General features: G+C 48.1%; 1 protein-coding gene across 1 annotated transcript in view; it reads left to right on the top strand.

Annotated features, from left to right (window-relative positions):
• Window positions 1-804: 804 nt before the first annotated feature.
• Window positions 805-27,297, top strand: part of Ulk4 (unc-51 like kinase 4) — a 275,914-nt gene continuing 249,421 nt past the window's right edge. Inside the window, exons 1-10 of the mRNA XM_051202614.1 lie at window positions 805-906; window positions 13,563-13,665; window positions 14,047-14,229; window positions 18,465-18,564; window positions 18,880-19,019; window positions 21,349-21,517; window positions 22,236-22,337; window positions 22,865-22,948; window positions 23,831-23,906; window positions 26,007-26,099. Coding sequence (XP_051058571.1) covers window positions 14,092-14,229; window positions 18,465-18,564; window positions 18,880-19,019; window positions 21,349-21,517; window positions 22,236-22,337; window positions 22,865-22,948; window positions 23,831-23,906; window positions 26,007-26,099 — 902 coding nt within the window. The 5' untranslated portion in view covers window positions 805-906; window positions 13,563-13,665; window positions 14,047-14,091. The remainder of the gene's footprint in view (window positions 907-13,562; window positions 13,666-14,046; window positions 14,230-18,464; window positions 18,565-18,879; window positions 19,020-21,348; window positions 21,518-22,235; window positions 22,338-22,864; window positions 22,949-23,830; window positions 23,907-26,006; window positions 26,100-27,297) is intronic.

The raw sequence follows: 27,297 nt of genomic DNA, 5'->3' as shown, positions 1-27,297 counted from the left end.
ACAGTTCCAGGAGGACACGCGCGTGGCACAATAAGGATGCGAGGCACCAGATGTGCGGAGCCGGCAGCTCGGTGGCTGGAACTACACGATCAGGCTCCTTCTCGGGCGGGAGTCGCCACTGCGCGCCCTGGTTTGGAAGGCCGATCGCTCGTTCCCAGGATCCGCAGACCCAGGGCTCCAGGACAAGAAGTTTCCCGAGGAAGCGGAGGGAACCGCGCCCCTGGAGATACCGCTAGGCATGCGTGCAGGGCACCGGCTCCAGGCTGCCTATCTCCGGCTAAACTCAGCCAACCAACGCCCTGCGTGCCTCTCGGCGTCCTGCGTGATGCCATGGAGACGGGAGGGCGAGCAGACGCCGAGCGGGGCCGAATGCGGTGCCGGGTGAGCCTCGCATTTCCTCCCAGCTTAGCCTGGGTTGTTTCTAGATAGGATGCGCCGGCCTTAGGGGTTGGGGGGGAAGGTGTGCCCGAGGAGTCCCACTTCCGGCTCCAGCCCATGGGACCGGAAGCTCTGCGCCACTCAGCATCCGGGTGTATTCCGGTGTGCGTGTTGTCATGGAGACGGGATGGCGGCGTCCAAACTCCGTGGGGGTGGGATGGTGGGTGCTCAGACCTGGGAGCTGCCCACGGGCCTCGTCTCTTTCCAGCTGCAGATCTCCGCTTAGGCAGCGAGATCATTCGATAAAGGGCGCGAGGGCCTTAGTGTAGCCGGAGAGGCGGGCGCGCGAAGCCGCTCACTTCCGGGTAGCGATCAGCCAATCAAGGCCTCGGTCCTCTTCCCGCGTATCGCCGGTTGCTATGGTGACGCAGAGGCCGCATCCACGCGTCCAGGGAAGCCGGTGCCCAGGCTGTGGTCACGCAGTGGCGAGGCAGAGGGCGTGGGACGCGGGTCCCCACCATCGCACAGGTGGGTGGGTACCCGAGGCTCCATCGTCCTCGGGCACCTTCATGGCCCGGGATCGCAGCTCCCGCTTGGCTGATGCCGGTGATGCAAGCTGGTTGTGATGGTCGTGAGCTCCAGCGTGGTTGATGACCATGGTGTGCGCTGCTGGTGCGGATCCTGAACTACCAGCCTGCCTGCCGTCCATGGTCCACGTTGGTTGTGCTGGCCACCAACCCCAGCCTGGTCGATGCACATTTCCTTGCTGGTGTTGAGTTGGAAAATGCTCGCTCCTTGCCTCAGGCTTCCCGTGGCCTGTGGGGCAGATGGTGGGAGAAAGGGGATTCTGGCCTGCAGGATTAGTCTCGGGTGATGTGAGGAAGGGCACCTTCTGGCTTTGCCTGCCCTGCCTGACACCTGTAAGTCTCCAGGAAGGCTCCAAAGGGCCAGCAGAGCAGAGATAAAGAGATCCACACTCAGAGGCTTGTGGTAATCTCTCTAAAGCCTTGTTTTGTTTTGCTTTTTGAGACAGGGTTTCCCTGTAGCTTTTGAACCTGTCCTGGAACTCACTCTGTAGACCAGGCTGGCCTCGAACTCACAGAGACCCGCCTGCCTCTGCCTTCCAAGCGCTGGAAATAAAGGCGTGCGCCACCGCCACCTGGCTTTAAAGTCTTATTTTTTTTTAAATCAGATTTATTTATTTTTTAAATCAGGTTTGCTTATTTATTTATACTTATTTATTTGTGTATGCATATGTGTATGTTGAGTGTTTGTGGAAGCCAGAAATGGAGCTGGAGTTGCAGGTAGTTGTGAGCCACCCAGTGTGGGTGATGGGAAGAGAACTCCAGGTCCTCCGCAGAGAGAGCAGTATTTGCTCTTAACAACTGAGCCATCTCTCCAGCCCATTGACATGGTTTTGACATGTGTGTGGGGGGGCATGCACACATGTGTAGTACACACATGTGGGCTGAGCAGGATGTCAGGAGTCTTCATCTGTCCCTGTCCACCATTTTCCTTTGAGACAAGGTCTTTTCCTAAGCAGAAGCTGGTTGTTGAGACTAGACTAGTCTGCCAGTAAGCTCTTAGGGTCCACCTGTCTCTGCCCCCCAAAGCTGAGATTACTGGCACAGGCATTCACTGTGAGCCTCTCTCTCTCTCTCTCTCTCTCTCTCTCTCTCTCTCTCTCTGTGTGTGTGTGTGTGTGTGTGTGTGTGTGTTGAGTCCTCAAGCCTGCAGGGGAAGCACTTTCCACTTGAGCTATCTTCTCTGCCTTGTGTCTGTTTTTTAAAATTATATTTTAAACGATGTGACGGGCTTCATCACGCCATGTCCCTGTGCAGATATCATTGTGTTTTGCTTATATTTGCCCCTTACCCTGCCCTGCTTCTGTCACACCTGCTGCTCACCCTCTTCCCTTTGTGCCTTCACAGCCTTAGGTTTAAGTCTAGATTCCGCCTCTGAGAGAGAGCATGTGGTGTTGTGTCTTCCCCGCCTCTCGCTGCCCTTTGTTCCTTTGTTTCCTTCCCTAAGGCTGCCTTTTCTCTCCTAGAGTCCCCGTCTACTCCCATGTGCTATAGATAGTTCGTGTTTAAATCTAGATTATATACTGTACCGTATATTGTGTATGTTCACATCTAGATTCTACCCAAGAGAGGAAACGCACAGTTTGTCTTCCTGGCTCTGCCTTGTCTCACACAGTCACCAGAGTGATTGCAAATCCTACTCACCTTCCTGAAAACGATGTCATTTCATCCTTCCTCACAGCCGAGTGGCACTCTGTTACTTGTGTAGAACACATTTTCTCTGTCCATTCATCTGTGCAGGGGCGTCTAGGTTGAGTCTACATTTTGGTTATTGTGAGCAAGGCCTCGGTAAACAGAGATGCAGAGTGCTCTTGTGTGTGCTGCTTCAGCTTCCTTCGTGTGTGCAAGTGTGTCTTCACGTACGTGTGCACGCATGTGCACGTGTATATGTTCACATGGGAATATAATGGCTGTACCATAGATCTGTCTGCCTGAGTTTGGGGAATTCTCCATATTGATGTCCTTTGACCACACTGGTCTTCTGTGAAGTACAAGAGCCCGGTGCAGGTTTGCCCAGCTCTAAGAGCACCTCATAGACCAAACTAACTAACTAACTAACTAACTACTTTGTTTCTCCTTCCTTCCCCCTCCTCCCCTCCCTCCTCTCCTCCTGTTTTGTTTTTTGTTTTGTGTAGCCCCCGCCTGCCCCAGAACTCACTTTGTAGACCAGGCTGGCCTGGAATGCAGACATCCATCTGCCTCTCAAGTGCTGGGGTCAAAGGTGTGCGCCATCACCGCCAGCCAGAATGCTGTCCCTTACATTACATTCTCTGCTCGAGGCTCTCTCCTTGCACACACCTTCCCTCGCCGGTGCCTCCTGCCTGGGATGAATCTCGGTATTCTTTAGACTTTCATGGTGCCGAACATTCCTTCATTTATTTATCAGCCATCTGTGTTTCTGCCTGTGTGAACTGTCTGTCTTTTCCCTTCGTTCTCTCATTTGCTCGCTGGTGGCCTGTATTCTTCTTGGTGCTTTTGATGAGTTTTTTGCAGATTGTAACCCTTGATCTTGTGCGAGATGCATTGATAGCAAAGAGCGTCCTGTTAAGCTGCCTTCTCGCTGACTGGATTCTGGCTGCTTGTCAATGGTTATACCTCGGGCTATAGATTTCTTTCCAGAACGTCCTTGCCTCTGCCTGCACATTAATGTTTTCCCTGAACTTTCCCAGAGGTTGCTGCTTCAGCTTATGGAGTAATATCTGGCTGGTTTTATGTCAATTTAGCACAAGCTAGAGTCGCATGAGAGGAAGGAAGGAACCTCAATTGAGGACATGCCTCCACAAGATCAGGTTGCGGGCAGGCAAGACTGCAGGGAATTTCTTTTTCCTTTTCTTTTTTTTTTTGGGGGGGGGTTTGAGTTTTTGGTTTCACTGTGTAGCCCTGGCTGTCCTAGAACTCGCTCTGTAGACCAAGCTGGCCTCAAACTCACAGAGATTTGCCTGCCTCTGCCTTCCTGAGTGCTGGGATTAAAGGTGTGTGCCACCATTGCCCTTCTAGGGAATTTTCTTAATTAGTGATTGATGGGGGAGGACAAAACCTATTATAGGTGGTTCCATCCCTGGGCTGGTGGTCCTGGGTTCTATAAAAAAGCAGGCGGAGCAAGCCATGAGGAGCAAGCCAGTAAGCAGCTCCCCTCCACAGCCTCTGCATCAGCTCCTGCCCCCAGGGCCCTGCCCTGTTTGAGTTCCTGTCCTGACTTTCTTCGATGATGAACACTGATGTGGAAGTATGAGCCACATAAACCCTTCTCTCCCCAGTAGTCAGAATTTTTTCTTTGGCCCACCAATCAGCTTCCAAATAAAGACACAGACTTATTATTAATTATGAATATTTGGCTTAGCTTAGGCTTGTCCCTCCAGCTTTTTAAGCTTACTTTAACATGCTTCTATTCATCTATAGTTTGCCTTGGGGTTTTTTACCTTCCTTTTATTACGTACATCCTACTTTTCTACTTGTGTCTGTCTGTCTGTCCCCTAGCATCTTTTTCTTTCTTCCCCCAGCCTAAATTCCTCCTCCAAGTTACGTTCCCTGTCTAGAACTCTATCATGGTTTAATAAGGGTCAGGATAAACAATTAGGCCGAACAGATGTTTATTCAGGGAGAAATAACTTACAACGTAGACAGGTGAACACCAACAGGTTCCTGCTTCCAAGAATTCCTCTGGAAGTCCTCCTGTCCCTGTGTGGCTTGCCAGAGAGCGCTCTCCCGTGCCTCCTCAGACCTACTTTCCCATGTCACTTCCACCCCTGGCTCCACCCCCAATGGGCGTGGTCAGTGCCACAGAAGGACTATCCCACTACAATTCCCCTTTTAGTCTAAAGAAAATATTTAGGCTTTATACAAAACTATACAAAACAGTGAATAACAAGTGTGCTCTAAGAAAAGGAAAATCGAGAACAAAATGACCTACATATCTAGTCCTAGGGTGAAGGCATAATGGAGTTTACAATAGAGTTGTCCTAAGCTGGAAAATGTAAGTCTAGTACCTAATATATCTAACTAGGAAGATAGAATAATAGTTGTGATAGTTTAATCTCCAGACCTGAGAAAGAAGATAACGATACCAGGGTAGACAGGAAGTGAGGAATCAACTTCCAAAAGGTGCAGCGAGGACAGAAACAGCAAGCTACCTGGACAGTCACCCTAGGTCTCACAGCAATGTTGGTACACCCAGTTTTGGCTAAGGCTAAGAGTACTTGACAGACCACAACAACAGCAGGGAGGTAGAAAGGCTGTCTTACCCTGACTTGGCAAGGTTCAGCAGTCTTCAATATTTGTCTCCTGCAAGCACATAGGACCACATGTCCAAATCAGTGGTCAAGGTGGGGGCAGTTCTTTGCCCAACAGGCCATTAGCTGAGGCGAGAATGAACTCCAGCAGGAGCAACAACATATTTTTGGGAAAGTGCACGGTGCTGTCAGGATCAACAGTGTCTCATGTCAACGGAGTACTAATATTAAAAACATTTAAATGCCATGTTCTGCATGTCTATGAAGTGATTGAAGATTAAGCATCTATGTCTGACTAATCTCATAGGTAAAGGAAACATGGGTGAAGATAATCTGTAATACTCAGAAACTTAGCTAAAAAAAACTTATTGAAACTTCCCTGAGTAAAGCAGGGACAAATACCTAAACAATATAACTATGCGCGCGTGCACACACACACACACACACATATATATACATATATATGTAAATCCCTAAAATAGAGGTAGAATAGAAATGTCCAGACAAGAGGTAGAACTATAAAGGGCAGCATGATAAATATCCCAAATTGTATAAATATACAAAATGTCTTGAATACAAGAAAAGTATACATACATAGACTATGGCAAGAATAAATATGCATAAATTGTATCAATATATGAAATGTCTTGAACATAAGTAAAAGTATACAAACATAGAATATGGTAAAAATAATGTGCATAAAACATCATAAGTGGATAGATTTCACACAATATAACATACAATTCTTCCGGGAAGGGAATATAAACTTAATTTTACATAGCTTACCACAAATAAGAATATATAACAATGTAAGCTGTACAATACTATTATCTTACTCTTACTCAATAATTCACAAGATAGGCTAATCTACCTATAGCCCATCTAAACCATATCTTTCCCAACCATACCCTAATCCTGTCCAAAAGATAAAACAGAGTTTAAGCATCACCTTCCATACCCAACCCTAAGTAACTAAAAGCAACCCAAAGAAGATGACTATTATCCCCAAATTCCAAGGGTAGGGAAAGGGGGCGTCGTTATCTTAAGGTTACTTTCTGCTGAAATGGCACGATGATTGCTCCAATGGATCCTGTAGGAAGAAAATTTTTAGCAACCAAATTTCTCAACAGAGCTGGCTGTGACATATGTAGCTAGTCACTGTGTGGCAGAAAATGCTTGACTGCAGTTCAATTTGAAACTCTGGCCAGGGTGTAATAAGGTGCACCATTGCAGCTAGCTAGTCATGAGCTGTCTCGAGCAAAACAGTCTTAAACCGGTTTTAGGGTGATGTTTGTAGTCCAGATGTATCAGGTTGAGTCAAGTGGAAACGATGACGTGGGGCCCCATCTTCTTTCCGGAGAGTTCAAAGATTGCTGTTAGGAATTGTTAGTATTTCTTGTGGAAAACTTAAACACCAATATTACAGTAAAATTTTTAAGTTTTTAAGGTATGCATTAGGGAAAGGTAACAGTAAGCATTAAAATGTATATGAGGAAATTAGGATTTCAGAGAGAAAATTGTGTATAAGAAATGAGTCCCCAGATTTTGTTTTCTTCTGCCTTACACCATTTGGCTTCCTGATTTAAGGCAGAAACCGTGAATTTAATCTTAACAACATGCTTGAATTTAGAGAAGGAAAGCCAAATCCAACTCCAAAGCCAGCATTGGTTTACATGAGTTGGGACTACAGGAATACTAGATAGTAAAGAGAAATAGATTTCTGTATAGAGATAGTTTACTAGAATTAAATATTTTTACCATTAATCAGATTCCTCTTCATTAAGTGATTGTTTCTGAAGAGCTGTCTTCTCTCTGTAGGTAACTACATGTTTAGTGTCTTTTGGCTGTTTGATGATAGGTTTTCTCTGTTTTCCTGTAAGAACAAGAACAGAAAACTTCCCCTACCTTTGAGAGGTTTCCGCATACCTCATGGGACCTAATTTGTTGGATGACTTGTCATTTCTCTTCATTAAGATGTTTCTCTTGTTCAACTTGGATCTTGATTAACTTAGATGGTATCCATAGTTTTTCTTCTCCTGTAGATACAAATGCGAAACCTCTATCCCAAAGTAACACGTATCCTGGTTTCCGTTCTGAGGTCAATACATCCTTGAAGTACACTGGCTGATTTAGTTCAGAAGTTTTTTTCTATTGTCCAGTGTCTTTCTGCAGCTGTTTTTCCTTTTTCATCAGCATTAAGAAAGTTTAATGTTAAAAGAGCATTATGTAATCTCTGTTTGGGTGTCTTGGTTCCTCCTGCCTGTTTATGGAGCATTTCTTTTAAAGTACAATTGGATCTCTAAACTACTGCTTGTCCTGTAGGATTGTGTGGTATACCAGTTATGTGCTTTATGTTATAATACTCAAAAAACTGTTTCAATTTGCTGGAGACATATGCTGGAGCACTGTCAGTTTTTATTTGTGCAGGTATGCCCATAATGGCCATTACCTCTAATAGGTGTGTGATAACAGAATCAGCCTTTTCAGAGCTCAGAGCAGTAGCCCATTGAAACCCTGAAAATGTATCTATAGTATGATGCACATATTTTAATTTTCCAAATTCTGTAAAGTGAAACACATCCATTTGCCATATTTCATTTCTATTTATACCTTTAGGGTTACTGCCTTTTGGTAAAAGAGTTTGGTTATAGAATGAGCAAGTAGGACGTTTCCTTACTATTTCCTTAGCTTGTTGCCAAGGGATAGAAAAATCCTTTTTAAACCTTTGCTGTTCACGTGGTGTTTCTTATGAAACTCCGAGGCTTCTAGCACACTTCCTATTAATAACTGATCAGTTTCATCATTGCCTTGTGCTAGAGGTCTGGGCAGACCAGTATGGGATCTGATGTGTGTTATATATACAGGATGAGTCCTCTTTCTGCTACTATCTTGTAACTGTATAAACAACGAAGTTAATTCTGTATAATCAGGAATAAATTCTGCAGTCTCAATGTGTAAAACGACTCTCTCTGCATATTGAGAGTCAGTAACTATATTGAAGGGTTCTGTAAAATCCATAAGTACCATGAGAATGGCATACAATTCTGCCTTTTGTACAGAATTGTAAGGGCTTTGAACCACTTTGCTAATTTTTCCTGATTTATATCCTGCCTTACCTGATTTGTTTGCATCAGTGTAGAATATAGGAACTCCAGAAATAGGTGTTTTTCTTACAATATGTGGAAGGATCCAAATTGTTTTCTTTATAAATTTTATTCTTTCACTTTTGGGATAATTGTTGCTAATCATTCCCAAAAAATTACTGCATGCTCTCTGCCAATATTCATTATCTTTACATAAGGAGGAAATTTCCTCATTAGTTAAAGGTATTATAAATTCTGCTGGGTCCCTTCCTGTTAGCAGACGAAGTCTAAATTTACCTTTTATAATCAAGTCAGAGATCTTTTCTATATATGTTTTTAGTTTTTTATTCTGTTTATGTGGTAGGAATATCCATTCTAATATGATATCTTCTCTCTGCATCAAAATCCCTGAAGGATACTCTCTAGATGGTAATATAACCAGAATACAGTCTAGGTTTGGATCCACACGGTCCACATGTGCTTCTAGTAGCCTCTTTTCTACCCATTCTAATTCCTTTTCAGCTTCAGCTGATAGTATTTGTGGACTATTCAAGTCTTTATCTCCTTTTAGGGCCATTTTCAAGTTTTTCAAATCATGCCCTTCTACTGCAATAATGGTTTGCAGTTGAGAAATCTCTCCTAGTAATTTTTGAAGATCATTAAGAGTCTGGTAGCGATCTCTCCTGATCTGTACTTTTTGTGGTCTAATTTTCTGTAGACCTATTTTATATCCTAAGTAGTTGATAGACTCTCCTTTTTGTATTTCTTCAGGTGCAATTTGTAATCCCCAGTGAGGTAAAACTTCCTATACTTTCTCAAACATTTTTTTCTAATATTTCTCCTTTAGAGTCAGCTAACAATATATCATCCATGTAAAGATAGATTATGGATTATGGAAACTGTTTACGAATTATTTCTAGCGGTTTTTGTACAAAATATTGGCACAAGGTGAGGCTATTTAGCATTCCCTGTGGCAAAACCTTCCATTGCTATCTCTTCACCGGTTGAGAATTATTGTAATTGGGTACTGTGAAGGCAAATTTCTCTTTATCTTGTTCTTGTAAAGGTATAGTGAAGAAGCAATCCTTTAAATCAATAACTATAATAGGCCATTCTTTGGGTATCAAAGAAGGCAAGGGCATTCCAGGCTGTAGAGAGCCCATTGGCTGAATAACTTTATTGATGGCTCTCAGGTCTGTAAGCATTCTCCATTTACCAGATTTCTTTTTGATCACAAATACAGGATAATTCCAAGGGCTGGTTGATTCCTCGATATGTCCAGCATTTAGCTGTTCCTGAACCAAGTTTTCTAAAGCCTCTAACTTCTCAGAGATCATAGGCCTTTGTCCTACCCAGACAGGTTCATCTGTTAGCCATTTTAAGGGTAGGGCTTTTGGTTCCTCTGTTTGTTCAGCACTTGTATTCTCTTTTTGTACAGCCTGGATACTTGGTGTCTGTCTTGTATAGTACTTTATAATATTTTTTCCACAATCATGAGGTTGTTTATGGTTCCTATCTAATACTGGAGGAATGTTAATCTGTGCATTCCATTGCTGTAATAGATCACGACCCCATAGGTTTATTTCTATATCAGCCACATATGGTCTCAACCTTCCTTTCTGTCCTACACATTCAATCCATCTCGTGCTTTGTTTTACCTGAGACACGGTTCCAATTCCTAAGAATTGAACATTTACCTCTTGCAGGGGCCATTTTGGAGGCCAAGATTTATTAATTATGATAGTTACATCCGCCCCTGTGTCCACTATTCCTTTAAACAGTTTATTATTCATTTTAACTATCAACCTAGGCCTTTGACTATTTATAGAGGTTTGCCAAAATATACGTTTTTTGTTTCCTTATTTCATGTTTGATTCAACTTCCTTCACTAGTTAATCATCCAGAGCGGTATGAGTTTTTACAATAGGCAGACAATTTTTTAATTGTCTTGTGGGAGATTGTCCTCCACTGTAACAGGGAATGTTCGGACCACCTTTGACATGGGGGCCTTTGAGAGGCCCCCAAGGAGTTTCCCCATGGTAAAGGGTTTCCTTGCTTGTCTCTGGTCGATCTACACTCATTTGTCCAGTGTCTGACTTTGCCACACCTTCTACATAACCCAGGAGGCTGAGGCCTTCTGTTAGATTCATTCCTGGAAGTGTTATTTCTAGAAATAATTTGCCTACAATTTATTTTTAGATGTACTATCTTATCACAGTTAAAACATCTGACATTTTGATATCTTTTCAAAACTTTGGAGATGGCTTCTCCTACCTACCCAAGCTTCTATGTCACCATAGTTAAGACCTCTGTTAACTTGATGTCTTCTCAGGCCTTTAGATATGGCTTCTCCTACCCAAGCTTCAGTGTTAGTGTCATTATACTCAATGTTGGCTGTATATAGGACCCATTCATCCAAAGGTGCTGATTAGAGTTTTAAAGGCCAAAGCACCTGTTTGCACTGTGGATTTGCATTCTCATAAGCTAATGATTTTATGAGTATTCGCCTAGCATCTATGTCTGCTACCTCTAATGGTACTGCCCTAGATAATCTTTCTAGAAAGACACTAAAGCATTCTCTAGGTCCTTGCCTTATTTTGGTATAGGATTCTATCCTCTCTTCTAATTCATGAACCTTATCCCAAGCATTCAGAGCTGCTGTACTGCATAGAGACAAGATATGTTCATCATAGGCAGCTTGAGTTTCTGGGTCAGCATAAAGACCCTCACCAAAAATTTTATCTTAGGGAGCTTTATAACCTTTCTTTAAGACCTGTATTTCGAGAACTTTTGCTTCCTCTCTCCATAAAGCCCTGCATTCTAATTGAGAGGAGTTTTCAAGGACAGCTGATATTAATTGATCACAGTCCTTAGGGGTTTCCTTGTTATTCTTTGCCCATGACTCTATTAATTGCTTCACATATGGTGAGTGCATGCCATAAGAGTCTACTGCTTCCTTTATACATTTTAAATCATTCATACGTATTGGTTCCCACTGATATGCAATGACACCTTTTGGGTGTTTTTTCATTGCTAGTTTTTCACTAATAGATAGAGGGAAAGCTCCCTTGACCCTAAATGGTGTAGAAAATTGTAAATATCTTTCATGCCCTGTTCTCTGTAGTTATTATTCTGATGTATCAGAATGAAGATCTTCTAAGGCCTGAAATCTATTCACCATTGTTTCTTTTGAATGCTTGAACTTCTTGAACCATATAACTTTCTAGAGACTTCATTGAATCAGTCAGTCTCTTAATTTCTCCAACTACAAATGATTCCATATTTTTAACATTCTCATTCTTAGGTATTATCTGAATGGCATGTAAACTGCCTTCCAGAAACAATGTTCTATCCGCTAGCTTTCCATTATCTTCAGACATGGAAGAGATTCTATCATCTAGTCTTTCTATCTGATGTTCCAATTTTTTAACCTTATTAGTAGATTCATCCAACCAGGAATGAGCTGTTTCTGCTAGCATGTTAATGCATTGCATTGTTTCCATTTTGGTTATTGAGGCATTAGATATGGAACAAATTTTGTTTTCTAGTTGGTCATTTTTATGTTCCATGTTTTGCATTCTACCTGTCAGCTCTCTATTGCCATCTTCAATATTCTGAACCTTTTCCTCTAAGCTTTTTATATTTTTCATTCTAATTTTAAGCTCTCCATTGTCATTTTCAATATTCTGAACCCTTTTTCTAAACATTCTATGTTTTGCATTCTAATTTTAAACTCTCCATTGTTATTTTCCATATTTTGAATCCTTATTAATAACTGTCTTATGGTTTGTACAAGTTCCTTATTATCTACTCTAGTCTCAAACCATTTCTTTAAAAATATCATAACAATGATGAAACCCATTGCTATTACCAAAAAAAAAAAAAAAGTATATATTGGTTAAGTCATGATTTTCTTCTGTTAACATTCCTTTTATACAAGAATTAAAAGAATTCCTTAAGTCCTGCATTGTAAGATTATCCGCCATAGTTATGGGACAATTTATCTCAGATATTATATCAACTTAAATTGCGAAGAATGTTGCAATTACCTTAGGTGTAATTCTGCTCTCCTGGAACTTTGATGGTTTTAGTTGTGGTAGTTACGCCTGGAGGTGTCCCACCAAATAGTGTCTGGCAGCAGACGATCCTTCTGATCTTTCTTGGTCCCTGTAGAATAGCTCTTAACAAACTATGGCAAACGAAATTTTGTTAGACAAATGAGTAAAAGGAGTCTTGTGGAATTGCTGGGACCGTAGGGCTAACCGCAGGAAATGCACAAGCAGGGTGGGCGCCACACAGCTCTGAGCGACTGCAAAGTGCGGAAATGGGCAAAATATGAGAAGCAGTGAGTGCCTTCTCAGGGTCGCTGCAGAGACAAAGGAGTTGTAGGGCAGAGGCAGATGTCCCAACGCTGTGGCGTGTCCACCTGGTTAGACAAGGGACCCTGCCTGTTTGGGGATGGTGGGGGAAGGGAGCGGCTTCTGCAGCCTGGGTGAAAACCAGATCCTGAGAAAATCCAGATCCCGCTTCTGACACCAAATATCGCGGTTTAATAAGGATCAGGATAAACAATTATGCCGAACAGATGTTTATTCAGGGAGAAATAACTCACAACATAGACAGGTGAACACCAACAGGTTCCTGCTTCCAAGAATTCCTCCGGAAGTCGTCCTGTCCCCTTGTGGCTTGCCAGAGAGCGCTCTCCCATGTCTCCTCAGACTTAGTTCCCCAGGTCACTTCCGCCCCTGGCTCCACCCCCAATGGGTGTGGTCAGTGCCACAGAAGGAAACACAGCGGATATCCCACTACAGAAGTCCCTCTTATACTCCTCCCTCGATATCGGCCAGTCAGGTTTTATTAGACCAGTCAGGTGCCTTAGGCAGGCAAGGTAGAACAGCAATGCATTTTTACATAACAAAACAAAGGCAGCAGATCTTTGCATAGTTAAACAAATATTCTGCATCAGTGGTGTTTCATTATAGCAATAATAACATTAAAATACAGGGCTACATATTGAGACTGTCTCAAAAATAAAAAGGGTGGAGGAGAGACTAGAGAGAGGGTTCGGCAGTTAGGAGCTCTGGCTGCGTTTCCAGAGGACCTGGGTCTGATTCCCAGCAACTATGTAGTGGCTAACAATCATCTGTAACTCCACTACAGGAGATCTGATGCTGTCATTGGGTCTCATTAGACAGCAAGCATGCATGTGATGGATAGACATAAATTCAGGCAAAACACCCATAAGCATAAGATAAGTGCATTTATTATTTTTTTCTTCTTTTTTCTAGAAACAAGGCAAACAACCCAAATCACACAACTCTCCTCAAGCACCAGTGGTGGCATCTGAATTGGTGGCAACGTCTCCATTTTCCAAGGCAGACTCTGGGGCAGGTCTCCATTTTCTGGGGCAGACTCTGGGGCAGGTCTCCATTTCCCGGGGCAGACTCTGGGGGCAGGTCTCCATTTTCCTGGGCAGACTCTGGGGCAGGTCTCCATTTCCCGGGGCAGACTCTGGGGCAGGTCTCCATTTTCCGGGGCAGACTCTGGGGCAGGTCTCCATTTTCCGGGGCAGACTCTGGGGCAGGTCTCCATTTCCCGGGTAGACTCTGGGGCAGGTCTCCATTTTCTGGGGCAGGTCTCCATCTTCCGGGGCAGACTCTGGGGCAGGTCTCCATCTTCCGGGGCAGACTCTGGTGCAGGTTTCCATTTTCCCGGGAAGACTCTGGTTCAGTCAGCTTGCATTTGTCACCTTTGTTTCTGTTTACTTTCCAGGTGCTGTAGATGCTGTTTTACCATACATGAGAAAGCTACCCAGACATGGAAAACTTTATCCTGTATGAGGAGATTGGCAGAGGAAGCAAGACCGTTGTGTATAAGGGGCGTCGGAAGGGGACCATCAATTTCGTGGCCATTCTTTGTACTGAAAAGTGCAAACGGCCTGAGATAACCAACTGGGTGAGTCCTGGGCGTCTCCAGCTGCCTGGAGGTGGCAGAATGCCAGGTGATGGGAGCGTGCAATCCCAATAGTCTTGAGGAAGAGAGGAGGACCGGGAATTCAAGGCTAGCCTGGGCTGCATAGTCTCAAATGAGAAGGGATGGTGTAGAATGCTTGCCTACCATATGCAAGACCCAGGATTCTGTCCCTAGCTCTCAGACAGACAGACAGACAGATGATAGGTAGATGATAGATATAGACAGATGATAGATAGACAGACAGATGATAGTGAAAGACCCGCGGAGGGCGTGGACCCTCATGCCCCGACTCAGGAAATCACTCACGAGAAACGGTCTTGATGCAAAAGCATGAGGTCTTTTATATTTCAGTGCACTGGGGTCCACAGCCATACTCCACATGGGGTAGAGAACTGGGAACCCTGGGTACAGGGTTAAGACAGCTTTTATGGGGTTACAACAAAGCCCGTGCATCACAAACCAATCATCTCATAGCATCCAGTGTGGACCAATCAATTTGAACTATCCAAGCCCACGCTTAGCCCAGGAAGTCTGCTTTTGCTAGGGTTTCTGGGAAGTGTGACAAGGCTCATTTTTTGTTCATTCACTCACAGGTGCTGTCGTAAAACCGCCCTGTTGTAAACAGTCAAGAATGTGACCTTTTGCCTACTCCTGGGGTCAGTGGAGAGTTATGCTAAATTTTTCCATCCTTACAATAGATGATAGACCGACAGATGATAGATATAGACAGACAGACAGGTAGATGATACAGAGATGATCGATATAGAAGACAGATAGATAGATAGGTAGCAGAAGCTATTGGGCATGTTCTTACCCTGCAATGAACGCCCTGTTTCTCTTTCTGGTGCCATTAGTCTTGAGCAATGAGTAATGAACATGACTAGGAAGTTGCCAGCTCTTTTGCTTCTGGGTACCAAGGGATCTAAAATAGATATTTATTTTAAGAGGGTTGGCAAGATGGCTAGGTGGAGAAGCACCTGCCACCAAGCTTGATGAACACGAGCTCCGTCCCAGGGACCAACGTGGTGGAAGGAAATGCCAGCTTCTAAAAGTTGTCATCTGACCTCCATACACATGCTCCAGCATGCAGCCCTCATGCACATACAACATTCCTGCAGAGGTCACAGGCTAACTTTTGGGTTGTGTGTGGTACGGGGATTAAACTGCTGCCATCAGGTTTGGTGGCAAGCACCTTTGCTCACTGAGCCATTTTGCTGGTCCAGTGTGTATTTCACATTAGAGGGACATGTTTGCACTTTATTCTGTGGGAAGGGATCTGCTCACATTGGCTGAGAAGGAATACAGACCAGTTGGGTTGTACAGGGTGATGTGACGATGAGAGCGGATGAGAGACCACCTAAGCAGAAGGGCAAAGGAAGGGTTGGTAATGCCTGCTCGGGCTTCCCAGATTGCCAGCTGTGAATAAAGCACAGATTACGCCCTCCACTCCTGGCTCTGTGCCGGTGGCAGCAGGGCCGGGTGCTCATACCCCGCTGCTCAGGTAACACAGGCAGTGTTCTTGACGCCTGCCTACAGCCTTCCTGGCCCGTTTCCTCCCCGCCTGCCGACACTCCCCTCTCACAGAACTGATGAGTCTTGTGGATTTTCGTGTTGTGTAAACAGGGAGCCTGGATCCCCTTGTGACGCGTAACTGATGTTTTGGACATTAACAGGATATAAGAATTGGGAGAGAAGCAATGGTTACGTTGGGCATCTTGCCAGATGCCAGTTACCGAGAGGGGAAAGGAAGCCCAGGGAAAGGGCAGAAGGGGTCTGGGCTCCTGCATTACGGCACAAAGAATGTATAAAGAGACAGAGATGGTTGGAGACCCAGCAGGGGAGAGCAGAAGACAGTTCCCAGCAGGAGCAGAATGGCGAGGCAGTGGGCTTACCACACTGAGTGGCTTCTCTGCTCCTTCCGAGGCTACTGACTACAGTCTTTGGAGCTCATATTCCGGGCTCCACCCTGCTTCTCTTAACTGATGTGCGGGGAGGAGATTAACGTTGAACATTGATACAGCTGAGGCACAGAGGTGCCTTCCATCCAGAGATGCAGGGGAGAGAGAGAGAGAGCTAGCTCTGCTGGGCAGCTGACAGGGCGTCTGCGGACTTGGGGGACCAGTGGCCTTCAAGGCCAGGCTTCAGTGGAGACTAACACTGGAGCTCGGGCGTTCAAGATGGGAGGAGAAGGTAGGTACTGCTCTTAAGTTCCTCTGTGTGAAGAAGGACGGCGGGTGTGTGTGTGTCTGGGTGAGCATCTGAGGCTATCACGGAAACTTGAAATAGCACGGCCTGAGGCAGAGTGTTTGTTTTCTCCCATGTGAGGGGGATCCAGCACAAGTAAGCTACTCCCTGCTGCTATCACACACACCCACCCCCCCCACCCACCCCCGGTCCTGGCTCTTGCTCCAGGAGTCTCTTCAGCGGCACCTGCTCAGGCAGTTTGCCGGGAGTGCGGGAGAGATCTGCTCAGGGTTGGCATCTTGAATAAAACCCCTTTGCAAGTTTCCTAGGAAATCTCAGGCAGTGCCTCCCTCCCCCATCCCCCCAGACAGGGTTTCTCTGTGTAACAGCCCTGGCTGTCCTGGAACTTGTTCTATAGACCAGCTGGCCTCTAGCTCACATAGAGCCACCTGCCTCTGTCTCCCGAGTGCTGGGATTAAAGGCCTGGGCCACCACAGCCCTGCTGGGCCAGTGAGTTTTAGTAACACATTTCTGCTGTCTACTGGAGGCGAGGAAATGTTTTCCAGCTAGGCACGGGGTTGCCTTGGACCATCCAAGGCTTCTCTTGCTACCACCATAGGTGAAGCGGATGTCAGGTCAGCCACCAGGGGCCTTTGCCAGGGACTTAACGCTGGTGGAGGGGACAGACTGTGTAGACGGGTGGGGAGTGCAGACAGCTGAGACCCGTGGGTCTGCGGTAGTCTGTCCTGTGTGGCCAGGCAGAGGCGAGATCCACAGATATGGACAGGAGGGGAACACCCGGGCCACATTTTAGACGTGTGGTTTCTTTTTCTCATTCCACCATGTCTACAACACACCCGTGTGTGTACGTGAACCATGAGACAGTTTATTGTAGAGTAGACATCGTGCCCGGGTGTGCTCAGGGCTGGTGAGGCGGACACACTGAATTCAGATTAGGCTCTCTTCAGCCTCCATGGAGGCCATCCAGTTGGGATCCTGTAGATCTGACAGGTCATGTGAAGTAGGGACTAGGGCTTCTCTCCTGTCTCTAGATTAAGGCAGTTATCCCTCCATGGGGGATGTGTTCGCAAAGTCCTTTTGTGCACCAGGGATACATCCTGGCTCCACTGTCTGAGGTCCCTTAGACTGCTCAGACCTTCTGGCTGAGACCCATATTCAGGGGGGCCTGAGTCAGTCCCATGCTGACTTCCCAGCTATCAGTCTAGTGGCCATTAGCTCCTCCTTGTTCAGGTAAGCTGTCTGTATGTGTTTCTGCCGCATGGTCTTGTCCTCTCCATCTGCATCTGGGTTCTAGTCCGACTCAGTGTTTATGTATGGGTGTTTGATCCTGTTTTCAACAGGCATTAGTTGAGGGCTCCATGGAGAAGTTAGTTGTTGATCTCACTCTCCGGGAAGGGCATTTATGATAGCCTTTCCACGGAAGCTCAGATTGTTAGTTGGGAGCAGTCTTGTAGTTCTCTAAACCTTTCTTTGTGTTCAATTATATCTTCAAACCAATATTGTCTCCCTCTTTTATGTTCTCTCTCTGTCTCTGTCTCTCTCTTTCCTGTCTTCTATTCCTAACCAGGCTCAATCTTCCTGGTCGCACATGTTTTCCTTTCCTCCCCCTCATTTTCTCCTACTTCTCTCTCCATTCGCTGCCCCCCCCCCACTTCCCCTGAGCTCTGGGGGACTTGTCCCTTCCCAGTTCTGTGAGGGACTTTATATGAATCTCTTAGAATACACCTTGTATCCTAGTTCCTTTTGTGAAGTGAATTATAGGCTGGTGATCCTTTGATCTAGGTCTAAAATCCATATATGAGTGAGTACGGCGGTCCCTCCCGCGGTGGCCGTGTTCCCATGTTACTTTCCCGCATCTGCCATGAGAAGCTCTTTGCAGTTAGCGCCTGCACACTTTTGACTTCGAGACCGCGCTTGAGAACCCCCGTTCTGATGACTCGATAAGCCGCACCCACGCACAGTTGGTCTGCTCTTCTGGTCAGATGCCCAGGGGACGTTGCGTGTTTTTGTAGGTCCGTCTTACCCACAACATCCAACACAAGAACATTGTGACTTTCCACGAATGGTACGAGACCAGCAATCACCTCTGGATGGTGGTGGAGCTGTGCACAGGTAGAAGCACCAGAGGTGGGCGGGACACAGCGGGGCTAGAGGGCTGCCAGGATGGGTGGTGGGTGTGGCTGAGCCGAGCTCACTACCCATAGGTGGATGGGTGGTGGGTGTGGCTGAGCCGAGCTCACTACCCATAGGTGGATGGGTGGTGGGTGTGGCTGAGCCGAGCTCACTACCCATAGGTGGATGGGTGGTGGGTGTGGCTGAGCCGAGCTCATTCCTATTGGTGGATGGTTGGTGGGTGTGGCTGAGCCGAGCTCATTCCTATTGGTGGGTGGGTGGTGGGTGTGGCTGAGTCGAGCTCATTTCCCATAGGTGGTTCTTTAGAAACTGTGATTGCTCAGGACCAGAACCTCCCAGAAGATGTTGTAAGAGAGTTTGGCGTGGACCTGGTCACCGGGCTGCACCATCTCCACAGGCTCAGCATCCTCTTTTGTGACCTTACTCCTGGGAAGGTAACGCCCGAGTTCTGACTTCCCAATGCCTCACGTCTCAGTGCCAAGGCCTTCTCACTGAATAAAAGGACCCGTAGTGCCTGTGTGTGGCCGCCCTTCCTCGCTGCAGAGCTCTCTGATGTTTCACACCTCGCTTTGTGTGCCATGAGTGATGAGCCCAGTACTTAGGGATGGCCACGCCTTTGGTTTGATAGTGACGTTCCTGACTGCATAGACCGCGCTCTGTTTTCCACGAGTAGATGCCTCTGTGTTTGTTTTCAAGAGCAGTCATCTCCGGGCTGATCTGGAAGCTGTGTGTGATCTTGCCCGAGTCACTTCCTTACTTTGTAGCTTTCTTCTCTGTGGCATTTGCAGACCGTTCAAAGTTAGTGCCATCCTGCACTGTTGCATAAGTCACGTTCTTAGGGATTGCACGCATCGCTGGCCTGAGTTTTTCTTGTCCCTATGTAGCAAAAGTGAAAGCTGGGTGTTTGGTTTTGTGGCTTTGCTTTGTCAGCCGTCTGTATATGAAGAAGAAACTAAAAACGGAGGGGCGGGAACCAAAACATCAAAGAGTGAAAGGAAAACTCAATGGAGATCTTGTAAAACACACAGTAATTCTTGCTTGAAATATTCACAAACGTACCCAGGTCTGAAGCCACGCAGCTGCCACTGTAGTGCAGAAAGCAAATGGGGACGATATGCAAATGTGCAGGTGTCTGTCATTTGTAGACTCTGAAATTTGAATTTTATAGAATTTTTCTTGTGGTGGTGGTGCACACCCTTAATGTCACCCCAGCACTTGGGAGGCAGAGACAGGCAGATCTCTTGAGTTCCAGGTCAGCCAGGACTGTTTCACAGAGAAACCCTGTCCTGAAAAACAAAACAAAACAAAAAAGAAATGAAATACCATTTATAGCTGAGCATGATGGCTCATGCCTGCAATCCTAGCACTTGAGGGTTGAGGTGGGAGGATCGTCATAAGTTCAAGGCTAGCCTGATGTACACAGTGAGTTCCAGTACAGCCTGGACAATGGTTTGAGACCCTGTCTCAAAAAAACAAAAACAAAAACAGAAACAAACAAACTCTAACACCCCCCCCCCCAAACCTGCTCAATGTTTACTTATCTTTACAAACCTCCTCACTCACAGCTCTTTGAAAGCAGGTGGGAATATAGGCTTTGGGCCCGAGGCTGTGGGGCCAGTGGGACTTTTCTTTTTTTTGGTAGGGTTTGATGCAGAACTTTGGGGGAGGGTCTGTCTGCCCTGGTAAGCCGGGGTTTGGAGAGAGTTGCAGGCTCTCTGTTCCTGCCAATGAAGGGTTATTGAAACACTACCCCGCTCTGTAGCTGTGGATGCAGGACATGCTGTGTTTAAACAGGGTCTCCAGAGACTCTGATGGCAGCTTAGCTGCCACCTTTAGGGAGCTTTAGTGTCCGGGAGGTAAGGCTGACTTTAAACTACACTCAGCAGGAGATCACCAGCCCCACTGCGGTTGTCCAGCAGCCTTTTAGAATGACGAGATTGGAAATGACGCAGTTTCCTGGGCTGGTTCAACAGTTCACAAGTCAACGTCTGATCACACAGGGCACTGGTCAGCTTGAGTCAGGCCCAGTTCTTTGTCTGTGAGACGTCCACAACTCCCACAACTGAAAAAGCAGGGCCCTAGCTTCCCTGTTGTACACCGTGTGAGAAGCAAGACTCCAGGGGCTTCCATACCCCCTGGGCTCAGGCAGTGGGTAGCAGGTGACCCGGGCCAAGTCTCCAGGCCAGCATTAGCTATGTCCCTCAGTTTGGCCTTGAGTCCCATCAGATACCCACATCCCACAATGCTCAAGGCTTGCACACTAAATAGTGTGGTTGCCTCATATAACTTGTGCACATCAGAAAATCCCCACCCCCATTATTTTCATCCCCAGTTGTTTGACTTTGTGGGCTCAGAGCTTGGGGATACTGAGCGCCGGCCATCTCTATCTTCATTCCTTATCTGCCTAATGAGTCCTATCAGTTGCTATCTTTCCTATCTTTCCCACTGCCGAGGCTCCCTGGTGGCCCTGTGGTGCCCGGGAAGGGACACTCGAGAGTGGGCGGTGTCGCCTTTGATCCTGCTGTTACTGAAATGTCATGTTGGCTGTTTTTTTTTTTTTTTTTTTTTTTTTTTTTCAGGGGGTGGGCAGTGTCCAAGTTCTATCTAAGCCACAACTCTCGGGGTAACTTCTGTAGTTCATTGGGTTCTTCTTTAGAAGCACGCCATGTCGGCATTCTTGAGAGCCGTGCGCGCCCGGGCACTGTGGGGAGAGGTCCCTCAGAGCCTGTCTCTGAAGACGCTGGTGCTCCCCCACCCTCACAGATCCTCCTGGAAGGACCCGGGACCCTGAAGTTCAGCACTCTCTGCCTGGCAAAGGTGGAAGGCGAGAGTCTGGAGGACTTTTTTGCTTTGGTCGCGGCAGAAGAAGGAAGCGGCGATGGCGGGGAAAGGGAAAGCACGCTGAAGAAAAATGCGAAAAACCGGGTCAGAGGTAGGTGGGGGCCAGGCGGCTCACGCACCGTGCATCAGTTAACCGTAACCCCAGCTCCCAGCCTGGGAGGTGGCACTGGCCTTCTGCTCTGCTTTGCCACTCGCGCACCGACGGGATTCAGGACACAGAGTAGCTTCATCCTGGGGCTATGACGGCGAGTCAGCATTAGAGGTCTTGGTCAATGTGGGCACCTTGTTGCCACCCACCAGAGCCCGGGCCGGCTCAGTCAGCTCTCAGAACTGGCCTGGCACACACCAGGGGCTCCTTCAGTGTAATCCACCCTGTCGAGGGGTTGCTCTTTGCAGCCCAGGCAGATCTCTGGGGCGTGTTCTTGGCAGGTGGGTTTCACAGTGAGATGGTGCCAGCGGAATCAGGTTCTTGTGCTTATGGCTGGGGCTGGGGTAGCTCAGGGAGTAAAATGCTGGCTGCAAAACCGGGAGGACCCATGTGAAGAGAGCCAGGGGTCCCTGGGGCTGGCTGGGCAGACAGTCCAGTCAGACCAGTGACTTCCAGTGAGGGACCCTGTCTCAAAAGCCAGGAGGAGAGTGACTGAGGACGGGGAGGTCACCAAATGCCAAGTCAGCGTTTACCCTCTACCTGCATTTGATACACGTGCGCCCACATTTCTCTGTTGCATGAAGTCTTTCCATCACCGTGGCTCTTTGTGCTGGAAATGATTCAGTTGCCTAACCAGGCTATTCTTGTCTTTGGTTTTCAGGCTCCCTGGTATATGCAGCCCCAGAAATCGTGAAGGGAGCCGACTTTTCTGTCGCAAGCGACCTCTGGTCTTTGGGCTGTCTGCTTTATGAGATGTTCTCAGGTTTGTGTCTGGTTCATCATGAAATCAAAACCAAAACCCAGGACAAACTATTAGCTTAGGGTGTCATTTGCCAGGTCCTGACCTAGCAGGTATCACAAAACTGGCTTGAGGCGATTTTTGTGTAGACAGTTTCAACTTAATTGCTTGATGCTAGACTCAGGGAGGCTCTTGGGCATGCTGACATGTCTTCTTAATTATCTGCAATGTTGAAGTGTGCCTGCCCACTGGAGACTATAAGTGGAAAGTCTGACTGCCCTGTGAGCAGATGGCTCTGGATGTATTAAGGGGCCGAGGAAACTCTTGATCACAGTGCTTGCCCTGTGTGACCTTGAGTGTGGACTTGGAAAGTTGATTTTGCATTTGAGGAGGATGGAAGTGCATGGTCTGGTGTACTAGTCAGGCATTGCCCTTCCCCCGTGAGTCATGTGAATCTTGTTACAATGGTGTAAACTCTCCTGGCATACCTGTAGTTGAGCTTGGGATTGGTGCAGATGGCAAACTGACTGTGCAAGCTCATGTGATTTCAGGTACAGCCCCGTTCTTCTCAGAAACGGTGTCAGAATTGGTTGAGAAGATTCTATATGAAGACCCGTTGCCGCCAGTCCCGAAGGGTAGGTGAGCACAGCTGATCATCTTCCCTGACTGGGAGCCCACCCACCTTCACCCAGTTCTCACCAAGCAACACTAACAGCTTCCCTCACTAAAAAACACAAATTAGCACAGGAAGTCTGTTTAAAGATTTAAAGGTGTGTGTGAGTGTGTGTGTGTGTGTGTGAGAGAGAGAGAGGGTGTGTGTGTGAGAGAGAGGGTGTGTGTGAGAGAGAGTATGTGTGTGAGAGAGAGAGAGAGAGAAAGAGAGAGAGAGAGAGAGAGAGAGAGAGAATGTGTGTTGCTTCTCAGTAGGAAGAAATGAGGCATTTCTCAGTTCTATTGGTGAATCCAAATACTTACAAACGATGCCGGTGGCTCATGGCACAGAGCGTGTCCTCGTCCTCAGACTGTGGCCATGGTGCCCAGCACTCTGTAGGGGACTCAGCTATTTATTCGGTCTTACTGTCCCGGCCACTTCCTCCAGCCACAGACTGGAGGTGGCCACCGTGCATACTGCCCTGTGAGACCCACGGTGTGGGGACAGCACTGCTGAGCCAGGGATCATTATTTCTCTGTTGAAAACTTTCCAAAGAAAGGAGGGTTTCCGGATCAGGGCAAAGCCTCAGAGCGTCAGGTCCTGCTAACCACTGGCTGTGAGGCTCCGGCTGGCCACACTCAGTGCCGTTGTTTCAGGGAAGGGAATGTGAGTCGTGGAGATGCTCACGTGTCTCTGCTCCGCACACCCGTCCTCTGTGGTTCGCCCTCTGTACCGTGTGGTTCATGGATTCAGTGCTGTCCTTCTGTTAATCAGTCTGAAGACTTGTGCTGTTGCTTTAGACGTTGCTGATGGACAATAACATGAAGTCGATGTTTATGGGCTCCTCTCAATCATTTGTCCACAGATTCTACATTCCCCAAAGCATCCTCAGATTTCATTAATTTGCTGGATGGGTTACTGCAGAAGGATCCTCAGAAAAGGTATGGACAGTGCTGTGCGTGTGAGAAACTGAGACCAACTTTCCTTTACATGGCTGTGAAGCTTTCCCCTCCCTCCCTCCGTCCCCCTCCCTGCTCCTCCCTCTCCCTTTCTCCCCCCCCCCCGAATGTTTCCTTGTGTGGCTCAGGTTGGTCCCTCCCCAGCCTCCTGCACTGTGATCACAGATCGACACCACCTTCACCGCCCTCCCTCCCTCCACTCTGTCCCTCTGCCTCCACCTCCTCCTCCTCCTCAGGCTCCTCTTTCTGCTCCCTGTAACCCATGGGTGTTGGAGGAGTGTCCTCCCCTGAGCTCAGCGTGCAGTGCACACTTGGACAGTAACGGGGCTGCTTCTTGCCGCAGTGACAGAACCTTGGAAGGGCAAGAGAAGGAGGCAGGTTGCTTGGGCTCACAGTTCAGGAAGGCACAGAGGCTTTCATGGTGGGACGAGGACAGCAGCACGAGACAGCTGGTCACACTGTGTCCCCAGCCAGGAAGCTCCAGGCAGACAAGGAGTGGGCCCAGGTCATGGAATGTCTAGGCCTGTCTGCCAGCCCGCATGACCCATTTCCTCCCAGCTAGGCCCCTCCTCCTGAAGGCTCTAGAGCCTCCCTGAACAATCATCAGCAGGGGATGAGCGTGCACACCAGCAGGGAATGAGCGTGCACACCAGCAGGGGATGAGCGTGCACACCAGCAGGGGATGAGTGTATACACACCATCAGGGGATGAGCGTGCACACCAGCAGGGGATGAGCGTGCACACCAGCAGGGGATGAGCGTGCACACCAGCAGGGGATGAGCGTGCACACCAGCAGGGGATGAGCGTGCACACCAGCAGGGGATGAGCGTGCACACCAGCAGGGGATGAGCGTGCACACCAGCAGGGGATGAGTGTATACACACCATCAGGGGATGAGCGTGCACACCAGCAGGGGATGAGCGTGCACACCAGCAGGGGATGAGCGTGCACACCAGCAGGGGATGAGCGTGCACACCAGCAGGGGATGAGCGTGCACACCAGCAGGGGATGAGCGTGCACACCAGCAGGGGATGAGCGTGCACACCAGCAGGGGATGAGCGTGCACACCAGCAGGGGATGAGCGTGCACACCAGCAGGGGATGAGCGTGCACACCAGCAGGGGATGAGCGTGCACACCAGCAGGGGATGAGCGTGCACACCAGCAGGGGATGAGCGTGCACACCAGCAGGGGATGAGCGTGCACACCAGCAGGGGATGAGCGTGCACACCAGCAGGGGATGAGCGTGCACACCAGCAGGGGATGAGCGTGCACACCATCAGGGGATGAGCGTGCACACCAGCAGGAGATGAGCGTGCACACCAGCAGGGGATGAGTGTGCACACCAGCAGGCGATGAGTGTATACGCACCAGCAGGGGATGAGCGTGCACACCAGCAGGGAATGAGTGTGCACACCAGCAGGGGATGAGTGTGCACACCAGCAGGGGATGAGCGTGCACACCAGCAGGAGATGAGTGTGCACACCAGCAGGGGATGAGTGTATACGCACCAGCAGGGGATGAGCGTGCACACCAGCAGGGGATGAGTGTGCACACCAGCAGGGGATGAGCGTACACACCAGCAGGGGATGAGCGTGCACACCAGCAGGGGATGAGCGTGCACACCAGCAGGGGATGAGCGTGCACACCAGCAGGGGATGAGTGTATACACACCATCAGGGGATGAGCGTGCACACCAGCAGGGGATGAGCGTGCACACCAGCAGGAGATGAGCGTGCACACCAGCAGGGGATGAGCGTGCACACCAGCAGGAGATGAGCGTGCACACCAGCAGGGGATGAGTGTGCACACCAGCAGGGGATGAGCGTGCACACATTCCAACCACAAAACCAACTGAAACAGTCTTGCTCATTTAGTACGGTGAAGGGGGACAGGACTGTGATTTGGTAATTATTTACTTTAAAACCCTCGTTCTTTGCTGTATAGCTGATAATGTTTCTGACTTCCTTTTGCTGAGGGAGATGAATTTCACACAGCCCCAGAGGTGGGGGTCTGATGCCGCAGTGCGCTGTGGGTCAGCTCTGGACTCCCCTTAACAAGCTGTGCCCCTGTGTGTCCTGAAGGTTACCGTGGGAGGGCGTCCTGCAGCACCCCTTCTGGAAGGATGCCCTGCGGAGAGAAGACTTGGACTTGGCCTCCGAGGACAGCAGCTTCAGGTAGCATGCCTGCCTCAGGGCTGCTCACTCTGCCCTCTGGTCAATGGCACCCAACATTTGCTTAATTAAGTATTCATCTGAGTCGTGATGTTTTAGTCTCGTTTTTTGTTCATCCTCTGCTTTGTTTTTTTTTTTTGTTTGTTTTTGTTTTTGTTTTTGTTTTTTTTTTTGTTTGTTTGTTTGTTTCTTGTTTTCCAGACAGGATTTCTCTGTAGCTTTGGAGCCTGTCCTGGAATGCGATCTGTAGACCAGGCTGGCCCCCAACTTAGAGATCACCTGCCTCTGCCTCCCGAGTGCTGGTTCAAAGGCGTGTGGCACCAATGCCTGGCCTTTTTTATTTAATCCAGTCAGGGGTGTAATGTGGCTGTCGCAGTCCGGCTTGCTCCGCTCCCATGGTGCCTGCCCTCTGAGCACGGGCAGGACGACGTCATTCAGTGAGGTGTGGTCATGAAGCGTGCATAGGAGTGACTAGGCTACTGCTGTGTGGAAACCGTAGAGCCAGTGTGTGGCCCGCCAGCACGTATGCCCCTAATGGTCATGTGACAGGGAAGTACAGGGGCTGTGACAAACTTGGCTTTCCTGCCAGCCTTCCGTGGCTGTGTACCCAGGCGACCCCCGAGTTAGGAGATTGTAAGCTCGGAGGATGTGGTGGCCATGTGTGAGCACAGTTGCCTGGTGTTGCCGGACGACTCCCCCCACCCCACTCCCCATGTAACAGTTGCTATTGTTTAGAGAGAAGCCTCATTCTCATCCCCTGCCCCCCGCCCTGGGGACCTTCAGCCGGGCTGGAGCTCCACCTTCAGGGTCAGCCTATTGTCTCCAGGCCTTACTTATTGGTGTCCACAAGTCAGGACACCTCCGACCTTTAGTTCTTCATCTGAAAAGTGTGTGTGCACATGCGCGTGCAGGCGTGTGTGCACGTGAGTGTGTATGTGCGCGCGCACATGTGTGCATGGTGTGCGTGTGTGTGCACGTGAGTGTGTGTGCATGCACACGTGTGTGTGCGCGCGTGTGCTTGTGGTGGGTTGGGGGAAGAAAGAGTGGGAAGGGAGAGGAGGGATGGGGTAGAAAGGGAGAGAGGTGCCCCACCCCATGCTGTCCCGCCACAGCTGTAGGGTATAAATACTACACAGCACACACACACGCACGCACGCACGCACACGCACACACACGCACACACACACACGCACGCGCACGC

This window comes from Phodopus roborovskii, unplaced genomic scaffold, assembly GCF_943737965.1.
Source record: "Phodopus roborovskii unplaced genomic scaffold, PHOROB, whole genome shotgun sequence".
NCBI lineage: Eukaryota > Metazoa > Chordata > Mammalia > Rodentia > Cricetidae > Phodopus > Phodopus roborovskii.
Note: the sequence above shows the minus strand (reverse complement) of the source record. Positions and strands in the feature narration are given on the sequence as shown.